Source organism: Podarcis erhardii (assembly GCF_964252035.2).
Source record: "Podarcis erhardii genome assembly, chromosome: 13".
Lineage (NCBI taxonomy): Eukaryota > Metazoa > Chordata > Lepidosauria > Squamata > Lacertidae > Podarcis > Podarcis erhardii.
In genome coordinates, this window is record NC_138502.1 from 9,709,296 (window position 1) to 9,734,117 (window position 24,822).

General features: G+C 40.2%; 1 protein-coding gene across 1 annotated transcript; it reads left to right on the forward strand.

The window, feature by feature from the left end:
* Positions 1–3,131: 3,131 nt before the first annotated feature.
* LOC309328401 (vomeronasal type-2 receptor 26-like) lies at positions 3,132–13,311 on the forward strand (the record flags this gene model as incomplete). The annotated part of the gene is made up of 3 exons (XM_081838400.1): positions 3,132–3,440; positions 4,957–5,623; positions 12,410–13,311. The coding sequence occupies 3 exons, from the start codon at positions 3,132–3,134 to the stop codon at positions 13,309–13,311; spliced, it is 1,878 nt and encodes a 625-aa protein (XP_081694526.1).
* Between the last annotated feature and the right edge of the window lie 11,511 nt (positions 13,312–24,822).

The window sequence follows — 24,822 nt, forward strand, 5'->3', positions numbered from 1 at the left end:
CGTATATCAATTTTAAACCCCATTCAGCTGGGTCTTGGGAACTAGGACCCAGTCCTAAAAACTTGGGCTTACATTCACCTACCACCTCAGTTGGCAATAGCCACTCTTGGAGGCTTCTGAATGGTGTCTGGAATATGCCAGTGTAATTTATGTCAGTACAAGTTATGCCAGTTTCCTCGACCTAGGGTTCCTGGCTGTAAGATATATAGTAGCTTTGACATTTTTATCCCAAGGGTGTACCATTTAATGTTTCCATGCTAGATGTTATGGTGGATGATCCACAGTTTAATCATCTGCCAATATGGACCAACAGAATAAAACAGGTATATTTGCTAGATATTATTAATTAACTAATAATTTTTAGATAGTGGGACAATGGGGCAGCCTTCCTCAGATGGTGGTAGACTCCCCTTTGTTATAAAAGTTTAAGCAGAGGATGGATGCCCACCTATCAGGATTTGTATAGCAGTGGGTTACTTGCATGGGCAAGGGGTGGACTAGGTTATTTTTGAGAGAATTCTCAGTTCTAAGATTGTATGATGTAACGGACATGTTTTCTCCAGCAGTTATGCTATGGATGATGAACCATTGAGTCGAAACTCATTGCAAAGTAATTTTGTCCTCTGTTAATATATAAATAACTATAATTGCTTCAGTTGGTCAAAGCTCCAGGGGCTTTCTTGTAAAACCATAGTGGGGGATCAACAAGCAAGTCTGGAATTGCATTATGTAGCCCATTGTGGGTTGTTGTTTTTTAAAGAAGCCAAGTTTAGGTATAAAAAGGGGGAGTGTCTGTAAATTTCTCTATTTCATTTTATATCTCAAGCTTCCAATTATGTCCCTTGACAATCTGGATGGTGGTGCCCCGGCAGAGTCTGTTTCCATCCCAGACATGATGCAGAAATCAGGCCGGCAGCCTTCATGAGATTGAGAGAAAAGGGGAGTCAGACTGAGAGATTAAGAGAAAAGGGGAGTCTGCTGAAGAAGTATGTTTGCTACCAGGATGTTGGTGCTGCTTCTGCTTCTTCTGCTCCCAAACACAGTGTTCAAAGCGCATGCTAGTAAATGCACTGGAAATAGTCCTGTGCATATTCCACATGAGTGGTACGAGCGCAAAAGTCTCGTCATTGGTGGGATGGCATCATTCATGCGTTACCTTTTCCCTAAATTTGCATTCAACAAGCACCCTTCTAAGGTCTTGTCTGATGTCCCAACGTAAGAAAATTGCCTAGCATTTTATTTAGTGTTGCTTAGTCTTGATATTTGTATCACCAACTGCAAATTGTATTGCTTTGAAAATATATTAGATTTTTTTAAAGAAAAAGGATAGATGGGTAGATAAGGAACTGAAATACTCAAACATCCATGAGTGTAAACTGTGCCTTTATGGTCAATTGGACATTTAGAAATATTAACCTTTTATGGTCCAACCAATCTCTGCTCTGATTATCTTATGTAGGTAGGGAGTCTTCTCAGTATATGAGGGAAATATGGAAGGGGAAGCATTTCACCTCCACCACCACCACCACCACCAAATTTGCACACATTCAGCTATATTCAACCTATATAGCTCTGTACTTCATAAGTAGCAGCTTGCAACTTGAAGGTTATATGTAGTTCTCAGCCTAATTTTGTATTGGTGGCAAAGGAGAGAGGATGGAGAAAAGGGAAGTGGCTAAAAAAACACAGAGTGAGTCAGCTTGAAATCTGAGGACTCTATGTAACCCCCAGCCTAGGTCTATATTGGTGGATGGCAATGGGAAGAAAAGTGGAGGAGAAAGGCAGTGAGACAGAAAAATGTGAAAGAGGGAGAGGAGATAACAGAAATTAAGAAAGAAAAGGGGGACAGAATGGCTGCAGCTTAATAGGTTCCAGCTTAATCGCTGGAATGAGGCAGGGTGGTGGTGAGGACACAAAGGTGAGAGAATGAGAGGATCTGTTGGTGCATTCACATCACATCCCTGCCCTGCCTCACACCATCCAGGTAAGATTCAGGCTCTGGATTACTACTGTCATTATCAACTAACTAGGGAATGCATAGCATAAAAGAGAGAGAAAATAAGGGGAGAGGGAAAAATGACAGTCCATACTTTGTTCCCATCGAATATATTTTTTTCCAAAGAAAAGCTGATATGCAAAAAACAAAACTGTTGACTACTACTGTACCTGCTTATGATATCAAATGACTAATTTGAATGATGCATTTGTTTTAAGGAATAGGTTGCTAAAGAGAATCCTGCAACCAGGGCAGCAAAGAAATTGTTGGCACAGCACCAGATGCCTTGCATGCAAATGCTCCCAAGTATAACCCCAGATGTAAGTCGGCAGGGTTGGGAAAGACTCCTTTTTAAAACGCTGGTGAGTGCGTGCCTGGACCTGTCTGAGTATTGTGCCTTTGGATTTCTGCATTATCAAATTAGGCAAGTTTGATTCAGTCTTCATTTTGTATGTCTCAGAATGCACATATTCTGGAAACTGTATAGTATGGGTCATATATATTGAGTGCCTGTTGTCATCTAGATGGTACTGGACTACAGGTTATATATTCATTTGCCATGCTGGCTGGAGCTGGAGTCAACTAATGGCCGAAGTTCCCCAGCTCCCATATAGACAATGCTGAGATAAAGGGACGCAGAAGAAAGCAGCCTCCAGTGTTGTGGTTTCAAACTATTAAAAACCTAGATGCTGAAGGTACATGGAAGCCTAGCAGTGCAGTCAGTCTTTTCAGGAACTCTCAGAAACCTTTAGTTATAATCCTGTGGCAGACTAGATGCTTCAAGCTGTAATTATTTCAGAGTAAAGAACAACATTGATTTAAAAAACCCAAGAAAATATATGACCCATACTATACTATCCAGAATATGTGAATTACGAGGCATATAAAATGATGTATGTTGGTCCGAAGCCTGAACCAAACTTGCCTAATTTGGTAATGTAGAAGTCCAAAGGCACAATACACAAAAGTTACCAACAATACTTTTTTCCTTATTTTCAACAGGACTTGCCAGATAAATAACTTTTCTGGTTGTAACTTTTCTTTATAGTCAGGCAACTGAATACTGTAGGTGAATACTGTGTGCAGACAAATACTGTGATAAAATATTTTGTGCATTGGTTAATTATCTGATGACATGTCAACTTCATGTAGTGTGGTGACCAAATTCTACCAGCACATCCTTGCCCTGGTGTTTGCCATTGATGAGATCAATTATAATCCCAATATCCTGCCCAATGTTACCCTTGGGTTTCACATCTATGACAGCTATACTGATTCTAGGATGACCTATCGCACCATTCTGGACCTGCTCTTTAAATCACAACACTTTGTCCCCAACTACAAATGCGGCACCCAGGAAAATGTAATTGGAGTCATCGGTGGATTCAGCTCTGATACCTCGTCACGCATGGCAGACATCTTAGGTCTTTTCAAGATTCCACAGGTAGGATCTGAGAATCAGAGAAATGGGGATTTTCCTTAATCACCTGCCATAAATTAGCCAGCTCCTCTCTTTCTATAATAATTGAGTGGTGTAGTAAGAGAGGAGAATTAAAATGAACTGAATGATGTGGACTTGTTTTAGCTTGTTGTATGTAAGCCACTGTGGAATATTTTTTGACTTAAAAGTGAGGAAGAAATTATTGAAGCTGTGACGGAAAGCTCAGATAGACCAGGGTTTGGTGGTGCAGTGCAGCAGAAACCCCCCAAAGTGGTATATCTCGCAAAGTGCTGGGTTGGTGACTCATTCAGATTGACTGCAGGTACAGCTATCATGGATGCGACACTTTTGGAGGGGGAAAGAAATGGAGTTGAGAGTTTGGGTTTCTGGAGTTCAGCTGGATAGTAGTATAGCCTCTGAGCTGTATGTGTAATTCACCCTGAGGAAACATCCTGAGCTGGGTGTTCAATTAAAAGACAATCGCTAGAAATTTTTAAGAGTATACAGGCAAGTGAGAAATGGGTAGTTGAATTTGAGAAAGAAGAATTGAAGTTGTGAGGGAACATTCTACTTGGATTCAGTGAGAAGGGGAAAGATCTTCTGGAGAGAGAATAATAACCCTAAACCAGTTAGAAGGGGAATGTGTGGTGATCCCCTGGCCTGGTATACTCACAGAGGAGCCTCAGGACCCAGATTTATAGAAGGTTGGGAAACTGGCAGAAGGTACAAACTTGTTTCAGAACCAGAATATTAAGACCTGAGCAGTAACTCAGAAGCAGAATATTAAGACCTGAGCAGTAACTCAGTTTAAGGAACTGAAGTAAATTTAAGAACCAGAATATTAAGACCTGAGCAGTAACTCAGAAGCAGAATATTAAGACCTGAGCAGTAACTCAGTTTAAGGAACTGAAGTAAATTTAAGCTATACATTTACCTTCTTGTTTAGAAACCTGTAACATCCACTGAATTTATGTGTGCATGTGTGTGTTAAATATACTGTTACTTGAAAGAATTCTATCTCCTGATGCATCTGTTGTTTTAACAAGTTGCAAAATAAAAACATTTTTAACATCCCTGTCTTCACATGCCAGAGTTTTTCTTTAAAAAATGAAATTAGTCAGTAGTAGTAGTAGTAGTAATAATAATAATAATAATAATAATAATTTATTATTTATACCCCACCCATCTGGCTAGTAAAGAAGGGACATGCCTCATAAACAAAATAAATAAAAATAAATAAATTAGGCATCCAACTATGAGTATGAGATGGGAGAGGTTCCAAAAAATGTGTTTTAGATGTGTAGAAAAGAATTGCTGCAAGCTAAATAGGACTGAATAGCTTGAGGAAAAATTGATGAAGATAGCATGAGGTTATTATGTATGTGCAAAAGACAGAATAGTGGCTTTAAAAGAGGTAAGTTGTGGATATATCAAATTGCACTGTAAGAAAATATTTAGATAAATGAGAGAAATATGAGCTCCTGTTTCTACTCAGTAATGCCTGGCTTTTATTGTTCAGATTTCATATGGCTCTTTTCAACCAGCAGTCAATTATCAAATCAAGTCCCCTTCGTTTTATCGAATGGTTCCTAGTGAATATTTTCAGTACAAAGGAATTATTCAACTCCTTTTGCATTTCAAGTGGAAATGGGTTGGCCTCATTGCCCAGGATGATGAAGGTGGAGAACATTTCTTGCAGACCATAGAGCCAATGCTTTCCAAAAATGGAATCTGTTCTGAATTCACACAAAGAGTTCCAACAAATGTGCGTTTCTCTGAAAATGTGGTCAAAATGTTGTTGGATCGATTAAATATTCTCCCAGCTGTTCTGGTGGGCAAAGCCAATGCTGTTATTGTATCTGGAGAAAGTGCACCAATCACATGGTTGGCAAATACTGTAGCAGCAATTGATCTGTATCGAACAAGGTATCGTCAATATACATTTTCTGCAGTAAAGGTGTGGATTACGACGGCCCAAATTGATTTCAGAGTCTATAAACTTCAAATGATGAGTGATATGATTAGCCAAATGTTCCATGGTTCCATTTCCTTTACAATTCACTCAAAGGAAATTCAAGATTTCCGGGCCTTTCTTCAGACAATAAATCCTTCCGAGGCAGATGGAGATGGTTTTATCAACGATTTCTGGGCAGAAGCGTTCAGTTGTTCTGTTTCAAATTCTGCAGGTGTGTCTACATTCTTCAGACATTCTCCATGTACAGAAGAGGAGATGCTGGAGAGCCTTCCAGCACCATTTTTTGAAATGAGCATGACTGGTCACAGCTACAGTATCTACAATGCTGTCCATGCTCTGGCACATGCTTTGCATATCATGTACTCAGAAAGAGCCAACAATAAAGGAATGGATGCCTGGGGAAACCTGTCTTTCAAGAATGTGGAACCCTGGAAGGTAGTGTTTCCTCAATGACAAATATGAATAATCAACCCCTGGGTATAGCACAGTGATGTGACATGCAATAGCAAACATGACATTGACTACTAAATTCTTACAGTATATGAACACTCCTTGCTTTTCTCATGCTCAAATTCCTTCCCTTAACATTATCTGATCTCATTTAATAGCAATATTTTTAACCTCGTTTCTCCTTTTGGAGATTCTCTTGATCTTCCTATATTTGCTACCACACTTGTCCTTTGTCAACCATAATTCACTCCTTGTTGATAAAACTCCTCAGTAGACTCATGCTTCACATACCCATGTTTTACGAATCTTGTGAATTAGGTTCTTTTGACAGTGGCAGCAACACTTTTGGGCAAATTTACCTTGAAACACACACATACAGGTTTAAAATGGGGGTCTTTATTGTACATGCACAGAGAGAATAAAAATATACACATTAAATGCTTCATGCAAATGGTGTAAGCAGGACCACTGAGAGGTAGAATAAAGGGGGTATATATGTTGTGCACAGCCTATGAGTTCTATGTGCGGTGCAACCAGATTCGGATTATTTGGCTGGACTTTTTCAATGAAATAAACCTCGTCACACAGCAAGCAGTTCAATGCATGCCACAATTTACAACACAAGGAAATTAATTTCATTTCTTCTTGTGGTTGCTCAACAACCTATTGCAGAGAACAAAAATACATTGAATTTTTGAATGGATTTTTTAAAAATGGAACAGGATGAATTTAGTTCCACTCTTGTGTAGAACCAGACCATTGAAAATTCCTTTTAAAAAGGAACTAGTTTTACCAGTCCTCAAAGAGGAGGAGGAGAGGAGGAGGAGTTTGGATGTGATAGCCCGCTTTATCACTACCCAAAGGAGTCTCAAAGCGGCTAACATTCTCCTTTCCCTTCCTCCCCCACAACAAACACTCTGTGAGGTGAGTGGAGCTGAGAGACTTCAAAGAAGTGTGACTGGCCCAAGGTCACCCAGCAGCTGCATGTGGAGGAGTGGAGACGCGAACCCGGTTCCCCAGATTACGAGTCTACCGCTCTTAACCACTACACCACACTGGCTCTCTGGTCCACAGGTTCCCCATCACCCCCATTAAGCTCCCCCCCTTTTAATATTATGATGTTATAAAATTATCTCTCTCTCTCTCCACCAAGCTTCACTCATTTCTTCAGCGAATCTCATTCAATAACAGTGCTGGAGATTTAATCACACTAAACGAACACGGGGAATTGGCAGCTGGATTTGATATTACAAACTTGATCACGTTCCGTAATAAATCCTACAGCAGAGTGGAAGTGGGCACACTGGATCCTCACAATCCTCCTGGGAAAGAGCTGACCATTTTTGAGGACCGAGTCAAATGGCACAAAGGCTTGATTCAGGTTTCAAGTATCAGCATTCATGGTCTTACAATGAATTGGGAGGGTAATAGATGTAAATAAAAGGATGGAGGAATTCATTCATATAATGTATAAATCTGAAATGCGCTGGAATACCCCACTGTGTTGACAAACAAATGTTTGTTAAATATACGAAGTAAACCGATATGTGGAAGGTGAGCATTTCTACAGAGATGAGCCACCATTGAAAGGACTGCATTCAACCATATGAATGTATTAGTGCATCAGCTTTGGATGTTCGGTCCTGTTGGCATACCATTTTCAATAGTGGTCCCTATGCAATTAAATTCCCCTTTAAGGGGTTTGCATTGGTGTTTACTGTTACTTGTTTCAAAAATTCTTTGAAAACCATTGTTACCAAAATGGCTTTTAACTGAGATCATTTTATTGAGGTTGCTGCTAAAATGTTGATTTTAGTCTTTCAATATTTGGAACTGATGGCTATCTTTACCTAGGATCTGCAGTATTTCAAAGGTTTGATTTGTTTGTACTTGTTGTTCACAGGATGGCACTTTGGTTTGTATTCGATATTTTTTTATTCTTTTCACTTATGCATTATGCTATTGTAATAATAATAATAATATAATAATAATTTATTATTTATACCCCACCCATGTGGCTGGGTTTCCCCAGCTACTCTGGGCGGCTTCCAACAAAGTATTAAAACACAGTGGTCTGTTAAACATTAAAAGCTTCCCTAAAGAGGGCTGCCTTCAGATGTCTTCTAAAAGTCTGGTAGTTGTTCTTCTCTTTGACACCTGGAGGCAGGGTGTTCCACGGGGGGGGGGGGGAGTGCCTCTACCGAGAAAGCCCTCTGCCTGGTTCCCTGTAACTTGGCTTCTCACAGTGAGGGAACCAACAGAAGGCCCTCGGCGCTGGACCTTACTATCATCATCGTCAGTATTATTATTAAATTATATACTACTGTGAACTAATGAATCTAAGTTTTGTGCAGTAAAAGCAATACATTAAATGCGTAGTAAGTTAAAATATGAACCACAAATTCCTATTGCTGCAAAACATATTGATATGGAACATCATGAACAATGTGTGAAGAGGTGGCAGAAAATACAGGTAAAAAAGGAAATTGTTAGCAGGCACTGGAATGTATGTATGCAGCTTTCGGGCTTCCCTTGTGTACATGCGGTTAGAGTTGCATAAAGTGGGGACAAGCCAGCTGAAGGCTCTGATCCTTCGTAAGCCAACCTGACTTGTTAAACCAAGTGAACATACTGTAATCACTGAGCAGGATTCAGGAGAAGAATAGTAGAATCATAGAATTGCAGCGATGGAAGGGACCCTGAGTATCATCTAGTCCAAAACCCTGCAATGAATGAATATGCAGCTGTCCCATATGGGGACTGAACCTGCAACCTTGGTGTTACCAGGACCATGTTCTAACCAAGAAAGTCTCTCAGTGACTCAGGTATACACCTAGGCATATCTGTATACAGATTTGTGTGCTAGTGCCATATCCACAACCTTCATTTTGCCACGGCAGCGTACTGGAAGGAAGTGCAGCTGTTTCAACAGAAGTGTCCTATGTGGATCATAAGTTGCTCCACGGAGCACCTGAGCTGTTGCATCTTGCACCAGCTGGGACTTGTGGTTCGAGGACCCGACCCCCGCAATGTGAAAAGAAGACACAAGGACACGTGATATAAGGTTAATGGGCAAGGAAAAGCCACAACTTTATTGATTACAGCAGTGAAAAGGTATTGGCTTAGGCATTGGATCTCTAAAACAAGTGGGTTTATTCACCAGTAGGTGGAGCCTGTTGATGCTAATCCAACTATAGGCTCTCCCCTGATGTCACCAAGGGTCGTGCCATGGCCTCCCGCCAAGCAGGCATCAGACAGAATACACGACCGCCAGATTCCTTTAACGGAATACCCAAAAATTGAAGGCATAGGCGATGGCCACACCTAGCACTTCGACACACCACAACACATTATTCCAATGCCTAACCTACCCACCAATACCACAAAAGTTGTGACGATTGCTACGAGGTAGGCGAAATAACCAGAAAGCCTAATGCCAAATGGAAAAACTCCTACCAGGCCCCCTGGGCAACCAGGGCGACCAACCTAAGGTCCATAGCAAGGCCAATGACCTAAGCCCTAACTCAAAGGGAGTGGAGGGTGGGTGACTTGCATAGGACGAGGAGGAGAAATGAGGCCGGTGAGAGGCTGGCACTGCAGCAAAAGGCTGCTGAACACGCCCCTTCCGAGGCACCTGGTTGGATGCCTACAGAGGGGCGTGGGCACCAGCCAGGTGAGGTGGAGGCAGGGGGCTAACACCCCCTGCTAGGGGCAGTGCTCAGGCTCCCGCCCACAACCACTCCCCTCTCTTCCAGGGAGGAGAGTCTTTCTAGACCAATCTTAAGGCCAGCCTTACATAGAGTGCATTGCAATAGTCAAGCTTTGAGGTTATAAGGACACAAACCACAATGCCCAAGTTATTCTTACCCAGACAAGGTCTGATCTGGCACATGAGCCAAAGTTAATTAAAGACACACCTAGCCTAAAAGGGCCTAAATGCCACACATACACCTGATTCTTCAGAGGGAGTGTGACCCACTCCAGAACAGACAATTTGGAAATTTCCTAAACCTGGAAAACACTTACCCGCAGGATTCAGTTTCACTTTGCCAGCCTTAATCTAGCCCATTACTGCAGGCACTCCTGAATCAGATAAGACCAAGAAACTGAGCTATGTCTCCAAAGCGTACTAGATGGACACTGGGTTCATGAACCCTAATGACCAATCCTAGCAGCTTCATGTGGATAGTAAAATAGCACTGGAGACAAAATGGTGCCCTGTTCTATTTTGTGCAAGAGTGAAGAGTTCAAAAGGTGATCTCCAAATGCTGTTCTCTGCCCCAATGGCAATTAGTCTACTGGAAGGAAGTGCGACCAACTCCCAGTTCACAGAGGGGATCTTGGAAGGCACTAAGGTCAATGGTACTGAAGGGCACTGAGAGGTCCAGGAGAATCAATAGGGTCACACTCCCCCTGTTTTCCTCACTGTAGATGCCATCCATAGGGATAGCTAAGGTTCATTCATTTACAAAAGCAGGCCTGAACCTGATGCACATAATATTATAAGGTTGCCTCCAGTCACATCCAACAACATAACTCTCCCAAAGAATTCTACTTTACTCCCCACAGAGCTGCAATTCCCAGCATCCTTAAGAAACTATAGTCTCCAGGATCCTACAGAGTGGGTGTGATATATATATGTTTTAAATGTATGGTGTACACAGCAACAATGTCATCAACATTACTGTGTGCTGAAGGATCATCTGATGTAAGAGGAATTCTCTGAACATTTTTAATGTGCTAAACTTTCTTTCTTTCTTTCTTTCTTTCTTTCTTTCTTTCTTTCTTTCTTTCTTTCTTTCTTTCTTGGATAGGTACCACCCCTTTCAGTATGCAATGATGAGTGCCAACCTGGTAATGGCAAGAAAAAGAAGGAGGGGGAGAAATTTTGCTGCTATGATTGTGCTCCATGTCCAGATGGGATGTTCTCAAATGAGAAGGGTAAGACAAGCCATGCTAAGATTTACCAAACTATACCACTGACTGCAGTAAACTCTGACCAGTTCTTCTGCAAGCTTCTTTTAATTAGCTTTGTACGTTTCATGAAATGATAGCAATAACATTTGTTCTTCCTGCTTATATAGATATGAACACTTATTTTCTGTTAAAATAAAGTAAGGTGAAGCTTGCTAGAATAACAAATGACACAAGTTAACATAACCAAGTTCCCATGTAACTTTGATGCCATAAGATATAGAATGTCCTTCGATTGTCATTGCATCGCAGATAACAGAGAAAATATGTTAAGGTAGGAATTTGTACTCATGCCCCAAAATGAAGTTCCAACACTCGGGAAACTGTCTGATTTTGAATAAGCAATAACTTTGGAAATTTTTCTGGGAAAATCCAATGGCTTAAAAATGAAAGTAACAGAAACTGTTTCCGCCTAGTGTAGGTGACCTGTAAAAATGAAGAAGAGGAGTTTTACTTCAGCCCTCTCTAGGAAATCTCCCCTTGTTTAGAAAATGTGACACCTACACACACCCCATGCCACATTTGTTCTGCTCAGGGTAAAATCTTAAGCATACATTTTACGTATCTAACATTTTCTTCAATGCTTAAAGCAGCACCTTAGATTATCCTAGAAACAGCTGTCATGGTGGAGAGGAATGAAGGCAGGCCTTCCTCTCTGTATTCAGAAAACAGAATATTTAGGGCTCGTGAAAGAGTCTCATTTTCTAAATTTGGGAATTTAATTAAGCAAGCATAGTTCATGATTACCAAAGAGAAAAATTGTAAGGTTAACCAATCAGAGAAATAAATATCATTTTAAAAGACAATAATGCAATACGCTCAAAACTCCTGAATTGCAGTGCTGAGGCAAAATAAATGATTACCGGAGCACAAACTCGGGTTATCTGAATTCGAGAAGACTGAGTTGATATCCAAAATACAGAAATATTTCCCCTATCATCTCTCTTTTGAACAGAAAGGATTTATAGTGGATATATATGATGGGTGGTGAATACTTTTCTCTCTCCTTTCCTACGGACAGCAGTTAGGTTTGGAAGTCTCCTGCCCCCACAACTTTTTTGCCAGCCTTCACTGCCCATCCTGCTGCTTTATCACTGACTGCTATGGCCTCCACCACCACTCACTTGCCAGCTTCTTTTGCCCAACTACCTGCCCTCTCAGCAACTTCAGCCATACACACACTGCTCTCTTGCTCACTAACCTCTAAGAGCGTTGTCATGCTGTATTTCTTAGTGACATCTGTTAGTGGCCACACAACTGCAGTCACAACTGCAGTGTGACAATAACAGTAAAAGTTTAAGTACTGTATATAGGACTATCAGGAAACAAGGAAGATAAATATCACCTGTCAGGACTTTGTTAGCAATCGCTCTAGTCATGATGCAATAGCAAAATCTATATAGAATTTGGTTGGGGAAACGTAGGTAAATTGAAAATGTGACGGATGGCATTTTTTCAAGCATCTTGGTCAGAAAATGTTTACCTTTCCCCTTGTGAAATATGCTTAGTTTTGGTAGATGCCTAGCGAGGCAGTTCTTAACACTTAGTGTTTTTTATTCGTTTCTTTTCTTAGTCAAAGAAACTTGTCTCAGATGTCCAGAAGATCAATATCCAAACAAAGCCAAGGATCAATGCATTTTCAAGATTCCAAATTTCCTAGCATATGATGACATTTTGACAATCATTTCAACTTCCTTTGCACTTCTGTTGTCTCTGATTACACTTCTGGTGCTTAGCATCTTCATCAAGCACCAGGACACTGCCATAGTCAAAGCCAATAATAGAAGCCTCACCTACATTCTTCTCATCTGTCTTCTCTTATCTTTCCTCTGCTCCTTACTGTTCATTGGAATGCCTAATGAGGCAACATGCCTTCTCCGACAAACTTCTTTTGGCATCGTCTTCTCTGTAGCCCTCTCTAGCATCTTGGCCAAAACCATATCTGTGGTCTTGGCATTCATGGCCACCAAACCAGGATCCAGGATGAGGAAATGGTTGGGACAAAAATTGGCTTATTCCATAGTTCTCTTCTCCTCCACCATTCAGGTGGGCATCTGCACTCTCTGGCTGACAACCTCTCCACCATCCCCAGATTTGGACATGCACTCAATGGCAGAAGAAATAGTTTTTTTGTGTAACGAAGGGTCAGCCACTATGTTCTATTGTGTCTTGGGCTATATGGGCTTCCTGGCCATTGTCAGTTTTACCGTGGCCTTCCTAGCCAGAAAGTTGCCAGACACTTTTAATGAAGCCAAGTTCATCACGTTCAGCATGCTGGTCTTTTGCAGTGTTTGGCTGACTTTTGTTCCAACTTACCTGAGCACAAGAGGAAAATACATGGTGGCCGTGGAGATCTTCTCTATTTTGGCTTCAAGTGCTGGGTTACTTTGTTGCATCTTTTCCCCCAAATGCTACATCATTCTTCTGAGACCTGACCTGAACAACAGAGAGCAATTGATACGAAAAAAGTTATAACTGATAGAATAGTTTGTAACTTTATTTATGTTCTTTTCCTAGATATGCAGATGAACTTGTTCTAGATGAATCAAATTGCTTTTTTATTTTATTGGATTGTAGAATCATTGCCTGTTTGTTTTAGATGCTGTTCTGGAACCTTCACTCTGAAACACTACAGGGATGCCAGTAACCAGTGCAGAAAATGTAGCATTATATGCTCTCAGATTTGAGAAGTTCAAGCTTTGAGAAGTGCAGCAAAGTTAGAGTTTCTTGCACAAATTCTCATCACAAAGAATTTGTTCACAGGATCTGTGGGGACTTTGCGGTTACGGAATTCCCATAATGGTGTTGGACTATTAATAAATATTATAAAAGTATGAAATTATTATTATTTATCACATTTATATATCACCCTTTATCCAAAGATCACAGGGCAGTTTGCAATATAAAACACAACACTTAAGATAATAACAAACAAAATAATAACCCCCATCCCCAGAGGCAACCTTGAAGTTCCCTTCCAACTCTGTGTTGTAACAAATTTTCAGCAGGCAAGAACATTGCAGAAGTTATTATTTCCCCTGCAATTATCTAAACAAGTATAATCAATTCAATTGACCAAAGCTCCAGTGGCTTCACAGAAGGGGAAAACATTCAGCTGGAAAGTCTGAAATGATTATAAGTTCCCCAGTGTTCCATAGACAGCTAAGATTAGGGAATAGAGTGAGTTAGGGCTGTGTCATTTTGACCAGATTCTCACTTTCAGTGTAGAGCTCACCTTTCAAATTTATGTAGTTTAATTGGCATTCAAGGTATGCTTTCGTGATATTGTTGAGGTTAAGGTTAAGGTGGATAGGAGTCCCTTTGAGTAGTGTGTTGGCAGAGTCAGCTGCTAATAAAGTCATCTTGATCAAATGAAGTCAATAGTTGTAATGATATGGTAAACTGAGAGACGTGGGAGATTTCATGTGTGGACAGAAGATTACTATTAGGATGGTGATTTTTCTCCTTCTGCTTCCAAACATGGTGTGTAAATTGCATAGTATTAGCTGCAGCAGAAAGAAACCTGTACGTGTTCCACATGACTGGTATGAGCCAGGTGATCTTCTCATTGGTGGGATGACAACTCTTATGCATTACGTTTTCTCTAAACTTTCATTCATGGAGCAACCTTCCCCAGAACTGATTCAGGACCCTTTGTAAGGAATTGTTTCCTTCTATAAAACTGTGGTGTGTGCATGTGTTAGTGGTTCTTTATGTCATCATATGCTAGGAAATTTGGAATCTTGAAAATGCATTGATCCTTGGCTTTGTTTGGATATTGATCTTCTGGACATCTGAGACAAGTTTCTTTGACTAAGAAAAGAAATGAATAAAAAACACTAAGTGTTAAGAACTGCCTCGCCAGGCATCTACCAAAACTAAGCATATTTCACAAGGGGAAAGGTAAACATTTTCTGACCAAGATGCTTGAAAAAAGCCATCTGTCATATTTTCAATTTACCTACGTTTCCCCAACCAAATTCTATACAGATTTTGCTATTGCATCATGACTAGAGCGATTACTAACAAAGTCCTGACAGGTGATATTTATCTTCCTTGTTTCCTGATAGTCCTATATACAGTACTTAAACTTTTACTGCTATTGTCACACTTTCTGTTTGTACAGTTGACTGCATGTTTCTTTGAATTCAGGTTTCCTTGATTTCTTTGAAAAAGGTCCCATTAACTGCCTACTCTCTAAGTGGAGATTCACTGATTTGAATGTAAAGAATTATGTCCAAACTTCTCTATACACTCTGCAGATTCAGCTATCCGAACAGCCATCATTTGCCCCCTTCCTTCCTTCCTTCCTTCCTTCCTTCCTCAATTGTTTGCTCTTTGCTGGTCAACAGCAGCCATTTTCAGGCAGAAACCATGCAGAGAGGGAGAGAGATCAGCCTAATGAGAGAGCAGGAGAGATCAGACAAAGCATACATCTGGAGAAATCAGACACATCAGTTATTTCTTTGTCTCTTTTTTGTTGCTTTACTGCAGTCATTTCAGGAAGAAATGTGTGTATATTTTTTTTTGCGGGGGGGGGGGGGAATCAGACAAATCCCAGATTAGAAATGTTCTCATAGAAATAAAGTTCATGCTTTCATTCCTAAATCGATTACTAGTTAGAAACACCAAATATGTCAAGTTAAATGCACAGAGTGGAGGTCAATGCACACACCATTCAGAACGTATGTCCTGTCTGTGTCTGCCTATAGGGAACAGAAGTAAGGAAGTGTTCCAGGACATGCTTTTCATGTAAAGGGTTGTAGTTTAAATTATTGGCATCCACTGGCAGGGCTGAGAAAGACTCCCACTCTGCAACATGAAAGTAATCAGTGTAGAAAATGCTGAGCAAGATGGACTTAGTAGAAAATGCTGAGCTAGATGGCTGCATTCCGTTCTATGTCCACTCAAAATTGGGTTTCAATTTTTTTAAAGGAAGGTGCTGAAGGTACACAAACATGTGTGAAACTGGTGCATTTTAGTAGCAGTGATTCCAAACTCATTATCACACTTTTGTGGCACAGTTAATGTTCATTGCTGAAACTGTATAGTGTTAAAGGGGGGGAAATGGATGAAATATTACAAACAAATGCAGTGAAATACAAGGAAATATTCCATCCCATCTATATAGATAATTCCACAATTGATGTACTCTGAGATACTAAAACTCTGGTTGAAGGAAGCTCCAAATGCAGAATTATATAATTCTAACAATCATAGCACAGTTGTTTTCTTGCCAATGGAATTTTGCTAATGACTAACTTTGTTGGCTGTGTCCTCTCTTTACACTTGGGCAATTTCAGCTCTCATATCTAGATGAAAACAGTGTTAAAATAAATTTGTTTAATTTTCCAATGAAAGTCCCTTCATTTGCAGCATGACGACAAGGTTCTACCAGCACATCCTAGCCCTGATGTTTGCTGTGGCAGAGGTCACTGAGAATCCCAAGGTATTGCCTAACGTCACTCTGGGGTTCCACATCTATGACAGCTATACTGATTCAAGGATGACCTACCACAACACCCAAAACCTGCTGTCCAACTCACATAACTTTGTACCCAACTACAAATGTGGTATCCAGGAAAATGTAATAGGAGTCATTGGGGGACTAAGCTCTGAGACCTCCTCAGCAATGGCAGACATCTTAGGTCTTTACAGGATTCCACAGGTAGGGTTTGAATATCAAAACAAAGGGAATTTACCCCTTTCGTTTAGGAATTTGGTGACACAAAAAAGTCAAGTCTTTTTTTTCTTATTATTATCTTGTCACCTAACATAATGAAGTAGGTAGTTGATTGCTAAGTTGGCTCAGTTGGTGGAGCATGAGGCTGTTAATTTGACTGTCATTGGTTCAAGCTGCATGTTGGGCAAAATATTCCTGCATTGCAAGGGTTTTGACTAGATGATTTGCTATTGTGCATCTTTGTCCGGTTAGATCAGGGCTGGTCAGCCTGGTCCCTACCACCCACTAGTGGGAGTTTCAGGATTCTAGGTGGGCGATGGGGGCTTCTACAGCACAAGCTGAATCCTCTTTCCGTTGAGCACTGGTGGGCAGTAAGGAAATTTTACCATCAAGAAAGATGCATTAGTGGGCGGTAAGTATAAAAAGGTTGACTACCCCTGGGTTAGATAATTAATGAGTCAAATTTGATGTCTTTCTGTTTCATGCTCCTGTTCTTACAGGGGGATTTCATTTTGGAAAGATGGTTACCAGATCCAAATAAGGTCTTCTTGGTGAGTGATGTTAGATTTTTAGGTGGGCAAATTTACATCTGTCTCCAGTCAACCAAACTCATCAGCATCTCTGGGTATGCATGTGTGGATGGATGGATGGGTGGATGGCTCAGATGAAGGTTATGCCTGGTCAGTTTGCCATTAGTAAGGTAGAGACACTGAGCTCCTCCCCCACACTGAGATGGTGCACTTCTATTTGTTTGTTTGTTTTAGATATCATATGGTTCATTTCAAGAAGAAGTGCATGATCAAATCAAGTTCCCTTCCTTTTATCGTATGGTTCCCAATGAAGCCCTTCAGTATCAAGGAACTGTTGAGTTACTTCTGTATTTTGGATGGAAATGGGTAGGGCTGATGGCTATAGATGATGAAGGCGGAGGACATTTTTTGCAGACCATAGAGCCAATGCTTCTGCAGAATAAAATCTGTTCAGCATTCATAAGACGAATTCGTGAAAATTTGTATAACTTCCTGGATGAACGAAAGTTTGGTACTGATACAAGGAGTCTTTTGCCAGCTTTTGCACTGAGCAAAGCTAATGCAGTTATTATATATGGAGAAACTTCTTCTATTTTATGGTTGCCATTTTCTATAGAATTAACTAGAATAATTCAAGAAATACATCCTGAATATCAGGAGACGGTATCTACAGCAAAAGTGTGGATTACAACAGCCCAAATTGACTTCACATTATCTAGCATTCAAAAGATAGCTGGCATTGATTTACAAGAGCTTCATGGTGCTATATCCTTTGCAATTCACTACAGTGACCCAGAAGGTTTCCAAGAGTTTCTTCGGAATGTACGTCCTTCTTGGACAAATAAAGATGGTTTTATCAAGGATTTCTGGGAACAAGCATTCAGCTGTAAATTTCCAAACGCTATGGACCCAACAGACATCACAAACCCATGTACAGGAGAGGAGATGCTGGACAGCCTTCCTGCTCCTTATTTTGCAATGAGTATGACGGGGCACAGTTATGCTATCTATAATGCTGTCTATGCTCTGGCACATGCCTTACACTTCAGGTACTCATCTAGAGACAACTACAGAATAACTGATGCCAGGGGGTGGCCATGTCCTTGGAATGGGGAACCATGGAAGGTAATATTCTCTTTCATAAAGTGTGCAGTTTACATGCAGTTACTGTTCCAGTGTCTCCCCTTCTGGGATGCCATTGGGAGCCAATAACCACATCTACACGAAAGCAGCAGATAGGATTAGGGCTGCCATACAATTTTGGGGTGCTGTGGTTTTTATTTTTTGAAATATGGCAACCCTAAGATAGATGGTGGAAGGATACTCAATGACAGGTAGGGAAATGAAGTGCCCCACCCTACCCCACCCCAGTTAAGGTTAAGACAATGGTAGAAGAAAGGGAAGCTTCCAGGTGAGAGGTACTATATTGTAAGCCACTTTAACATTTTGCAAAAAACAAGAACAGGATCATATCATTATGCTTGGTGACACTCCTTATTTCAACAAGAATTCAGTTTTCTAGGGAAGCCCTCTTGCCTCCAGCAACTGTAATAGTCTTAGCTGTCCTCCCTAAATATATTGAGAAGTACCTTCAAATCCTGAATTTCCACTGATTTGATTATTTGTCACTCTCTTCCTCTATCTGCTACCAAAAGCTGATTGCACTTTGTTGTGATTTCGCCATCACAAAGTAAATGTAGTTATAATATTACAACCCTTTATAGATTTTACAACTCATTCTTTCTCTCTCTAGCTCCACTCATACCTTCAGAGGATGTCATTCAACAACAGTGTTGGAGATGAAATTGCATTTAACAAACATGGGGAATTAGTAGGTGGATTTGATATTAGAAACTTGGTGACTTTCCCAAATGAATCCTACATAAGGGTTAGAGTGGGGGAACTGGATCCTCAGGCACCTCCTGGGAAACAACTCACCATTGATGAGGACAGAATCAAATGGCACTGGAACTTGTCTCAGGTGGGGAAATAGCCACACTGCCTCTCAAATAGCAACATTCATGATCAAGCAATAAAATGGCTGGTCAATAATACTATGAAGAACATCAAATATGCTTTGCCAAAACCCAGTAAACTTGCAACACTCCTACTATAAATGTATAAAGTTTCCCCCTTTGTTACAGCTTCACCAGCCATGAGATGAGGTTGTAAAAGTGATGTGAGAATGCTTGACTCTTGCACTGCCTCTTGGTCTCTTGCAAAAGTGGCATTTATAGGAAGTTTCATCCTGATTCAAACCCAGGCATCTTCATCTATTGTTACACCTAGGTTGTATTCCCATTCCTGGAACATTCTATCTGCATTTAACATATTACAGTCAATCAGACAGTAGATAAAATGAAGTGGGACTCTTCACGTGTCAAGCAGACTGGATACAATGATGTTTCATATTTTCTATTACATTCATTTTCAACATAACTATACTATACAGCCGATAGATGTTAGAAGCTCTTCTTACTGGCTTTAAGGCTTTCTTTTACAGCATCTTCAAATCTGGAATAATTAGCTTGAAAAGGTTTTGTCCGTATGTTTAATCAATAAATACCAATATACTTTCTAGGTGAGCTATCTATGAACATTAAAAGGATTTGTTATATTTTTTCCTTTAGTTATTCCACACCTGTATTGATTTTGTATCCTTTATAAATGAGTCATCATAACTATGGAAACCTTTGGCCCATCAGTAGGAATGCTAATTCAACAAAATATGGAGGGTCATATGGTCTCCAGCCTAGTTAATGGTATTAGATCAGATGTATAAATAGGTCAATTATTTGGTGGACTTATTATAGAGATTCTAATCTTTAGTTATAAGATGCTTGACATAATCAGTATTTCATCCACTGAATCTTGCACCTGTGCTCATATGGCTATGTTATTCCATATCATTTACACTCCAGTTTATTGGTGATTCTTACTGATTTAAGATCAATTTCCCAGGCATTTTCTTAATAACAACCTTTCCCATTGGATAGGTGCCACCCGTTTCAGTATGTAATGACAACTGCCATCCTGGTTACCGGAAGTTTAAAAAGGAGGGAGAGAAATTTTGCTGTTATGATTGTGTTCCATGTCCAGATGGGATGTTTTCAAATGAGATTGGTAGGATTTACAGTTTTGCAAGTTAGCTGTTATGATTCTAAATAATAATTTTATTTGTACCCTGCCCATCTGAACGGGTTGGATTATTAACTTTGGGTCCCCCCCTACATTCAAATCATGGTATTATATATGGTTCTTATTGTTTATATAGTTAAGTTTTATGGAAAGACCTTGATAATATTATTAAAACTTATAATATGATTAGAAACGCAGGTAAAATATTTCAGCGTAACAAAATTCCGAAGTAACTCTGAAATAATAATGGCATAATTCATTGTCTGAATATGTAGAACATCCCAAACTATTTTTGGTTAGTGTGAAAAAAATGCTTTTAAAACAGAAGACCTGTTATGAAGCATCTCAAGAAAGTCTTGAGAGCCCTCAAGAATTCTCCCTTCTCATTAACCTGGTGGATTTGGGTCTCCTTAGAGGTTCCTTCTCATAGTGCTCCAAAACCGCTATACTTTCTAACAATATAGTTTCTGGCACACCATTGCTCAGACCTCCAGAAAAGCAACTCCTAAATCAGTAGCAATTCCTTGTCCTGCCCTCCCCTTTCTCCAGAGGTTTGTTAGCAGTTCTACATCTTTTGCTGTTCCGCACATTGGTTATGAATCTTCCCAGAAACGATTCACCCAATAGCTTTTCCCTTTTTGTTATTCTCTTTTGGTCCAACCACACCATCTCTCCTTATCCCTGCTTTTGTCATCCCATTCCAGCATGAATGAATGAAACTTGATTTGTGTCAGCCATTGGCCATAGCAACAAAAGAACACTGGTACACCTAGCAGTTCAAAAGCACATCAAAGTGCAAGTAGATGAATAGGTAAGGAAGGTAAACGGCGATTCCGTGCGCTGCTGGCCACATGACCCGGAAGCTGTACACCAGCTCCCTTGGCCAATAAAGTGAGATGAGTGTGCACCCCCAGAGTCGGCCACGACTGGACCTAATGGTCAGGGGTCCCTTTACACAGAACAAAATAAAAAGTCAATTATATAAAACACAGTTTAGGGTCCTGAGTCAGCAATCAAATAGTGGACATTATTCTGATATTTTATAAAAAAAAACTTTGAAGTTCTGGAATGACATCATATTTCTGGCATAAATACACCACTGCTTGTCCATATATCACAAGGCACCCAAGAATCAAGGCAGTGTGCAATAGAATAGTTTGAAACAAAGGGAAACGAATCAATCAGGATAGAGAAAACATGGTCTATTCTTTAAGAACAAACTATTTGGGCAGAGGATAAAAAGTTTCAACACATCATTACTTTGGCTTCTCATATATTGTATATCATTTACAATAATTCTTTCTTTTCACTGCACAACAGTTGTGCATTAGCAGAAATTAATTAACCAGGATTTAATGTAAGTTGTGGTCTGTTTTTAAACAACAACTTTCGGAAGCAGAAAGTCTAATCAAATTATCATTATTTTGGCTTCCAAGATATTGAATAACTTCTGCAATGATTCTCTCTTTTCACTGCATAGCAGTTGTTATTATAGTAGGGGGAGAAGGGGGTCAAGACTCTGGGTTTGACCTTTGGCATTTCTTTTTGGAAGCACATTGTTGCAAAGGCTTTGTAATGTTTCCATGGTGAATATTTGTTAGGGGGACTCTTGAAAAACAGTTCTTAATATTGATAATAATGTTCATTGAATTAAATTTTATTTTCCCCCCAGACATGGAAACTTGTGTCACTTGTCCAAATGATCAGTATCCAAACAAAGATCGGGATCAATGCATTCCTAAGATTCCAAACTTCCTGGCTTTAGATGACACTTTGGGCATTGTCCTAATTTCTTTTGCACTTTTGTTGTCTCTGACCACAATTTTGGTACTTGTCATCTTCATTAAATGCTGGGACACTGCCATAGTCAAAGCCAACAACAGAGGCCTCACCAACGTTCTCCTCATCTCTCTCCTCTTGTGCTTCCTCTGTTCCTTACTGTTCATCGGAAGGCCTAATGAGGTGACCTGTCTTATCCGACAAACTGCTTTCGGTACCATTTTCTCTATTGCCCTCTCTTGCATCCTGGCAAAAACCATCTCTGTGGTTTTGGCATTCATGGCTACTAAACCGGGATCCAGGATGAGGAAATGGATTGGTAAACGCTTGGCTTATTCCGTAGTCATCTCCTCCTCCAGTACTCAAGTAGGGATTTGTATTCTGTGGTTGGGAACCTTTCCACCATTCCCAGATGTGGACACACCCTCAGGGACTGAAGAAATTGTATTGCTATGTAATGAAGGCTCAAGCATCATGTTTTATTGTGTCTTGGGCTACATGGGCTTCCTAGCCATTGTCAGCTTCACTGTAGCTTTCCTAGCCAGGAAGTTGCCTGACAGTTTTAATGAAGCCAAGTTCATCACTTTCAGTATGTTGGTCTTTTGCAGCGTTTGGCTCTCTTTTATTCCTACATACCTGAGCACAAGAGGAAAATACATGGTGGCTGTGGAGATTTTCTCCATCTTGGCTTCCAGTGCAGGGTTAATAGGATGCATCTTTTTCCCTAAATGCTACATTATTGTTTTGAGGCCTGAGCTGAACAACAAAGAACAGCTAATGCAGAGAAATAAATGAATAATAAATTTGTTTTTTATTTCCCTACACAGCAAAACATAAAATAGCTACAGAAAAACTGGTACTATGTGAAATAATGAAAGTATTACAGCATTTATTATTATTGTGGGGTGGTTTTGAGATCAATATTTTTTTATTTAAATTTAAGTTCTGTTTCTTTGTGGAAGCCAGCCTGAAGCTCTTTCCTCTTTTAAGTAAAATTAGAGGCTAGTCTGGCATATTCAGTTTTATTTTAATATATCTATTTGGTTTTTAAATGGAATCTTTGTATGATTTAATACTTCATTGCTTGAGTATAAAGAGAGGACTCAGTGCAACAATGCTTTTGTTGTATTGTATCCATAGACATGTATATATGAAATGAGATCAAGTCAGTTTTCAGTTTTTTGTACAAATCTTTTTTTTATAATGTGTCATAACGCATATTCTGTTTATACTTATGAAGAATGGGTAGATCCCAACTCAACCCTGAGTTTCACTCTTTTTTCATGCTTTTATGAAGGGAAGTACAGTCATACCTCATGTTACGGTCGCTTCAGGTTACATGTTTTCAAAACAAGTTACTTCTGGGTTTCGCCGCTCACACATGCGCAGAAGACCAAATCGCACCAGCGCCTGTGCAGACGCGGTGCTTCAGGATGTGAACGCTGCGGGTTGCAGACGTGCCTTTGTCATGGATTACATCCGCAACCAGAGGTTCCACTGTCATGGGCCATTAAGAAAGTCAAAAGGAGGGGACTCCGTGCCAGACAGCAAATGGCTTTCTCAACTCAAAGTTAGTTTGGAAGGCAAAGGAGTGTTTTAAAGTGGAGCTTTAGAGCCGAGTTGAGAATGGAAGTTTGTGCATGATGAGACCTGGGGGGAAAGTTGCATCTCGGTGAAGGCAGCAGTCTTTTAAAAAAATGAAGACGGAGAGAGGATCAGAGGCATGGATTAGGTCAGTTTGAATCTAAGGTTGTAGCTATGTGAGAAGCAAGACCTTCATGGGATGATTATGCTGTGATCCCCTCCATCATAGGCTCAGGTTGAACATACAGTGGTACCTCGGGTTAAGAACTTAATTTGTTATGGAGGTCTGTTCTTAACCTGAAAGTGTTCGTAACTTGAAGCACAAGTTTAGCTAATGGGGTTTCCTGCTGCTTCCTTCCTTCTGGGTTAGCGGAGTCTGTAACCTGAAGCGCATGTAACCTGAGGTACCACTGTATATGTGTGTAAACCATATACAGTGGTACCTCGGGTTACATATGCTTCAGGTTATATACGCTTCAGGTTAAAGACTCCCCTAACCCAGAAATCATACCTCAGGTTAAGAACTTTGCTTCAGGGTGAGAACAGAAATCGTGCAGCAGCGGTGCAGCGGCAGCAGCAGGAAGCCCCATTAGCTAAAGTTGTGCTTCAGGTTAAGAACACTTTCAGGTTAAGAACAGACCTCCAAATTAAGTTCTTAACCTGATGTAACACTGTACAGTGGACCCTCGGGTTACATTACCTTCATGTCATGTAACTTTTGGGTTGTGAATGCTCTATTGTGCCGTGCACGTGCTCAGAAGCGGTGCCTCTTCTTACAAAATTTTTGGGGTGCGCACGGACCCCCGGAATGAATTAAATTCATATCCGGAGGGTCCACTGTATCAGAAAGATACCACCATCTCCACTGTGTCTCATTTTCCAACCCACCCCCCAAAAAAACCATGAGTCTTCAAAAAGCATGCCTGGAACTCCCTAGAATCTAGCACCACTCAGAGATTGGGGTAGACTAGTTCACTAGTGCCCAGTGAAAGGTTTTTAGTGCATGACATATTTAGAAATCTGCTTCTTCCTAAAATCAAGCCCTCTTCCATCTTACACACAGGCCCTTTCCAAGTTCCACTACTATTTGAATATATAGAGCTGTTAGGTAATAAGTTGATTTGTGTAGAGAGCTCTCATTTTCAATACTAAAAATCAAGGGCACCTGAACTATTATTTATATGCCACCCATCTGCATGGGTTGTCCCAGCTACTCTGGGCGGCTAACATTTATTTGTAACTATTTCAAGACAATTTGCAGTAAAGTTTTAA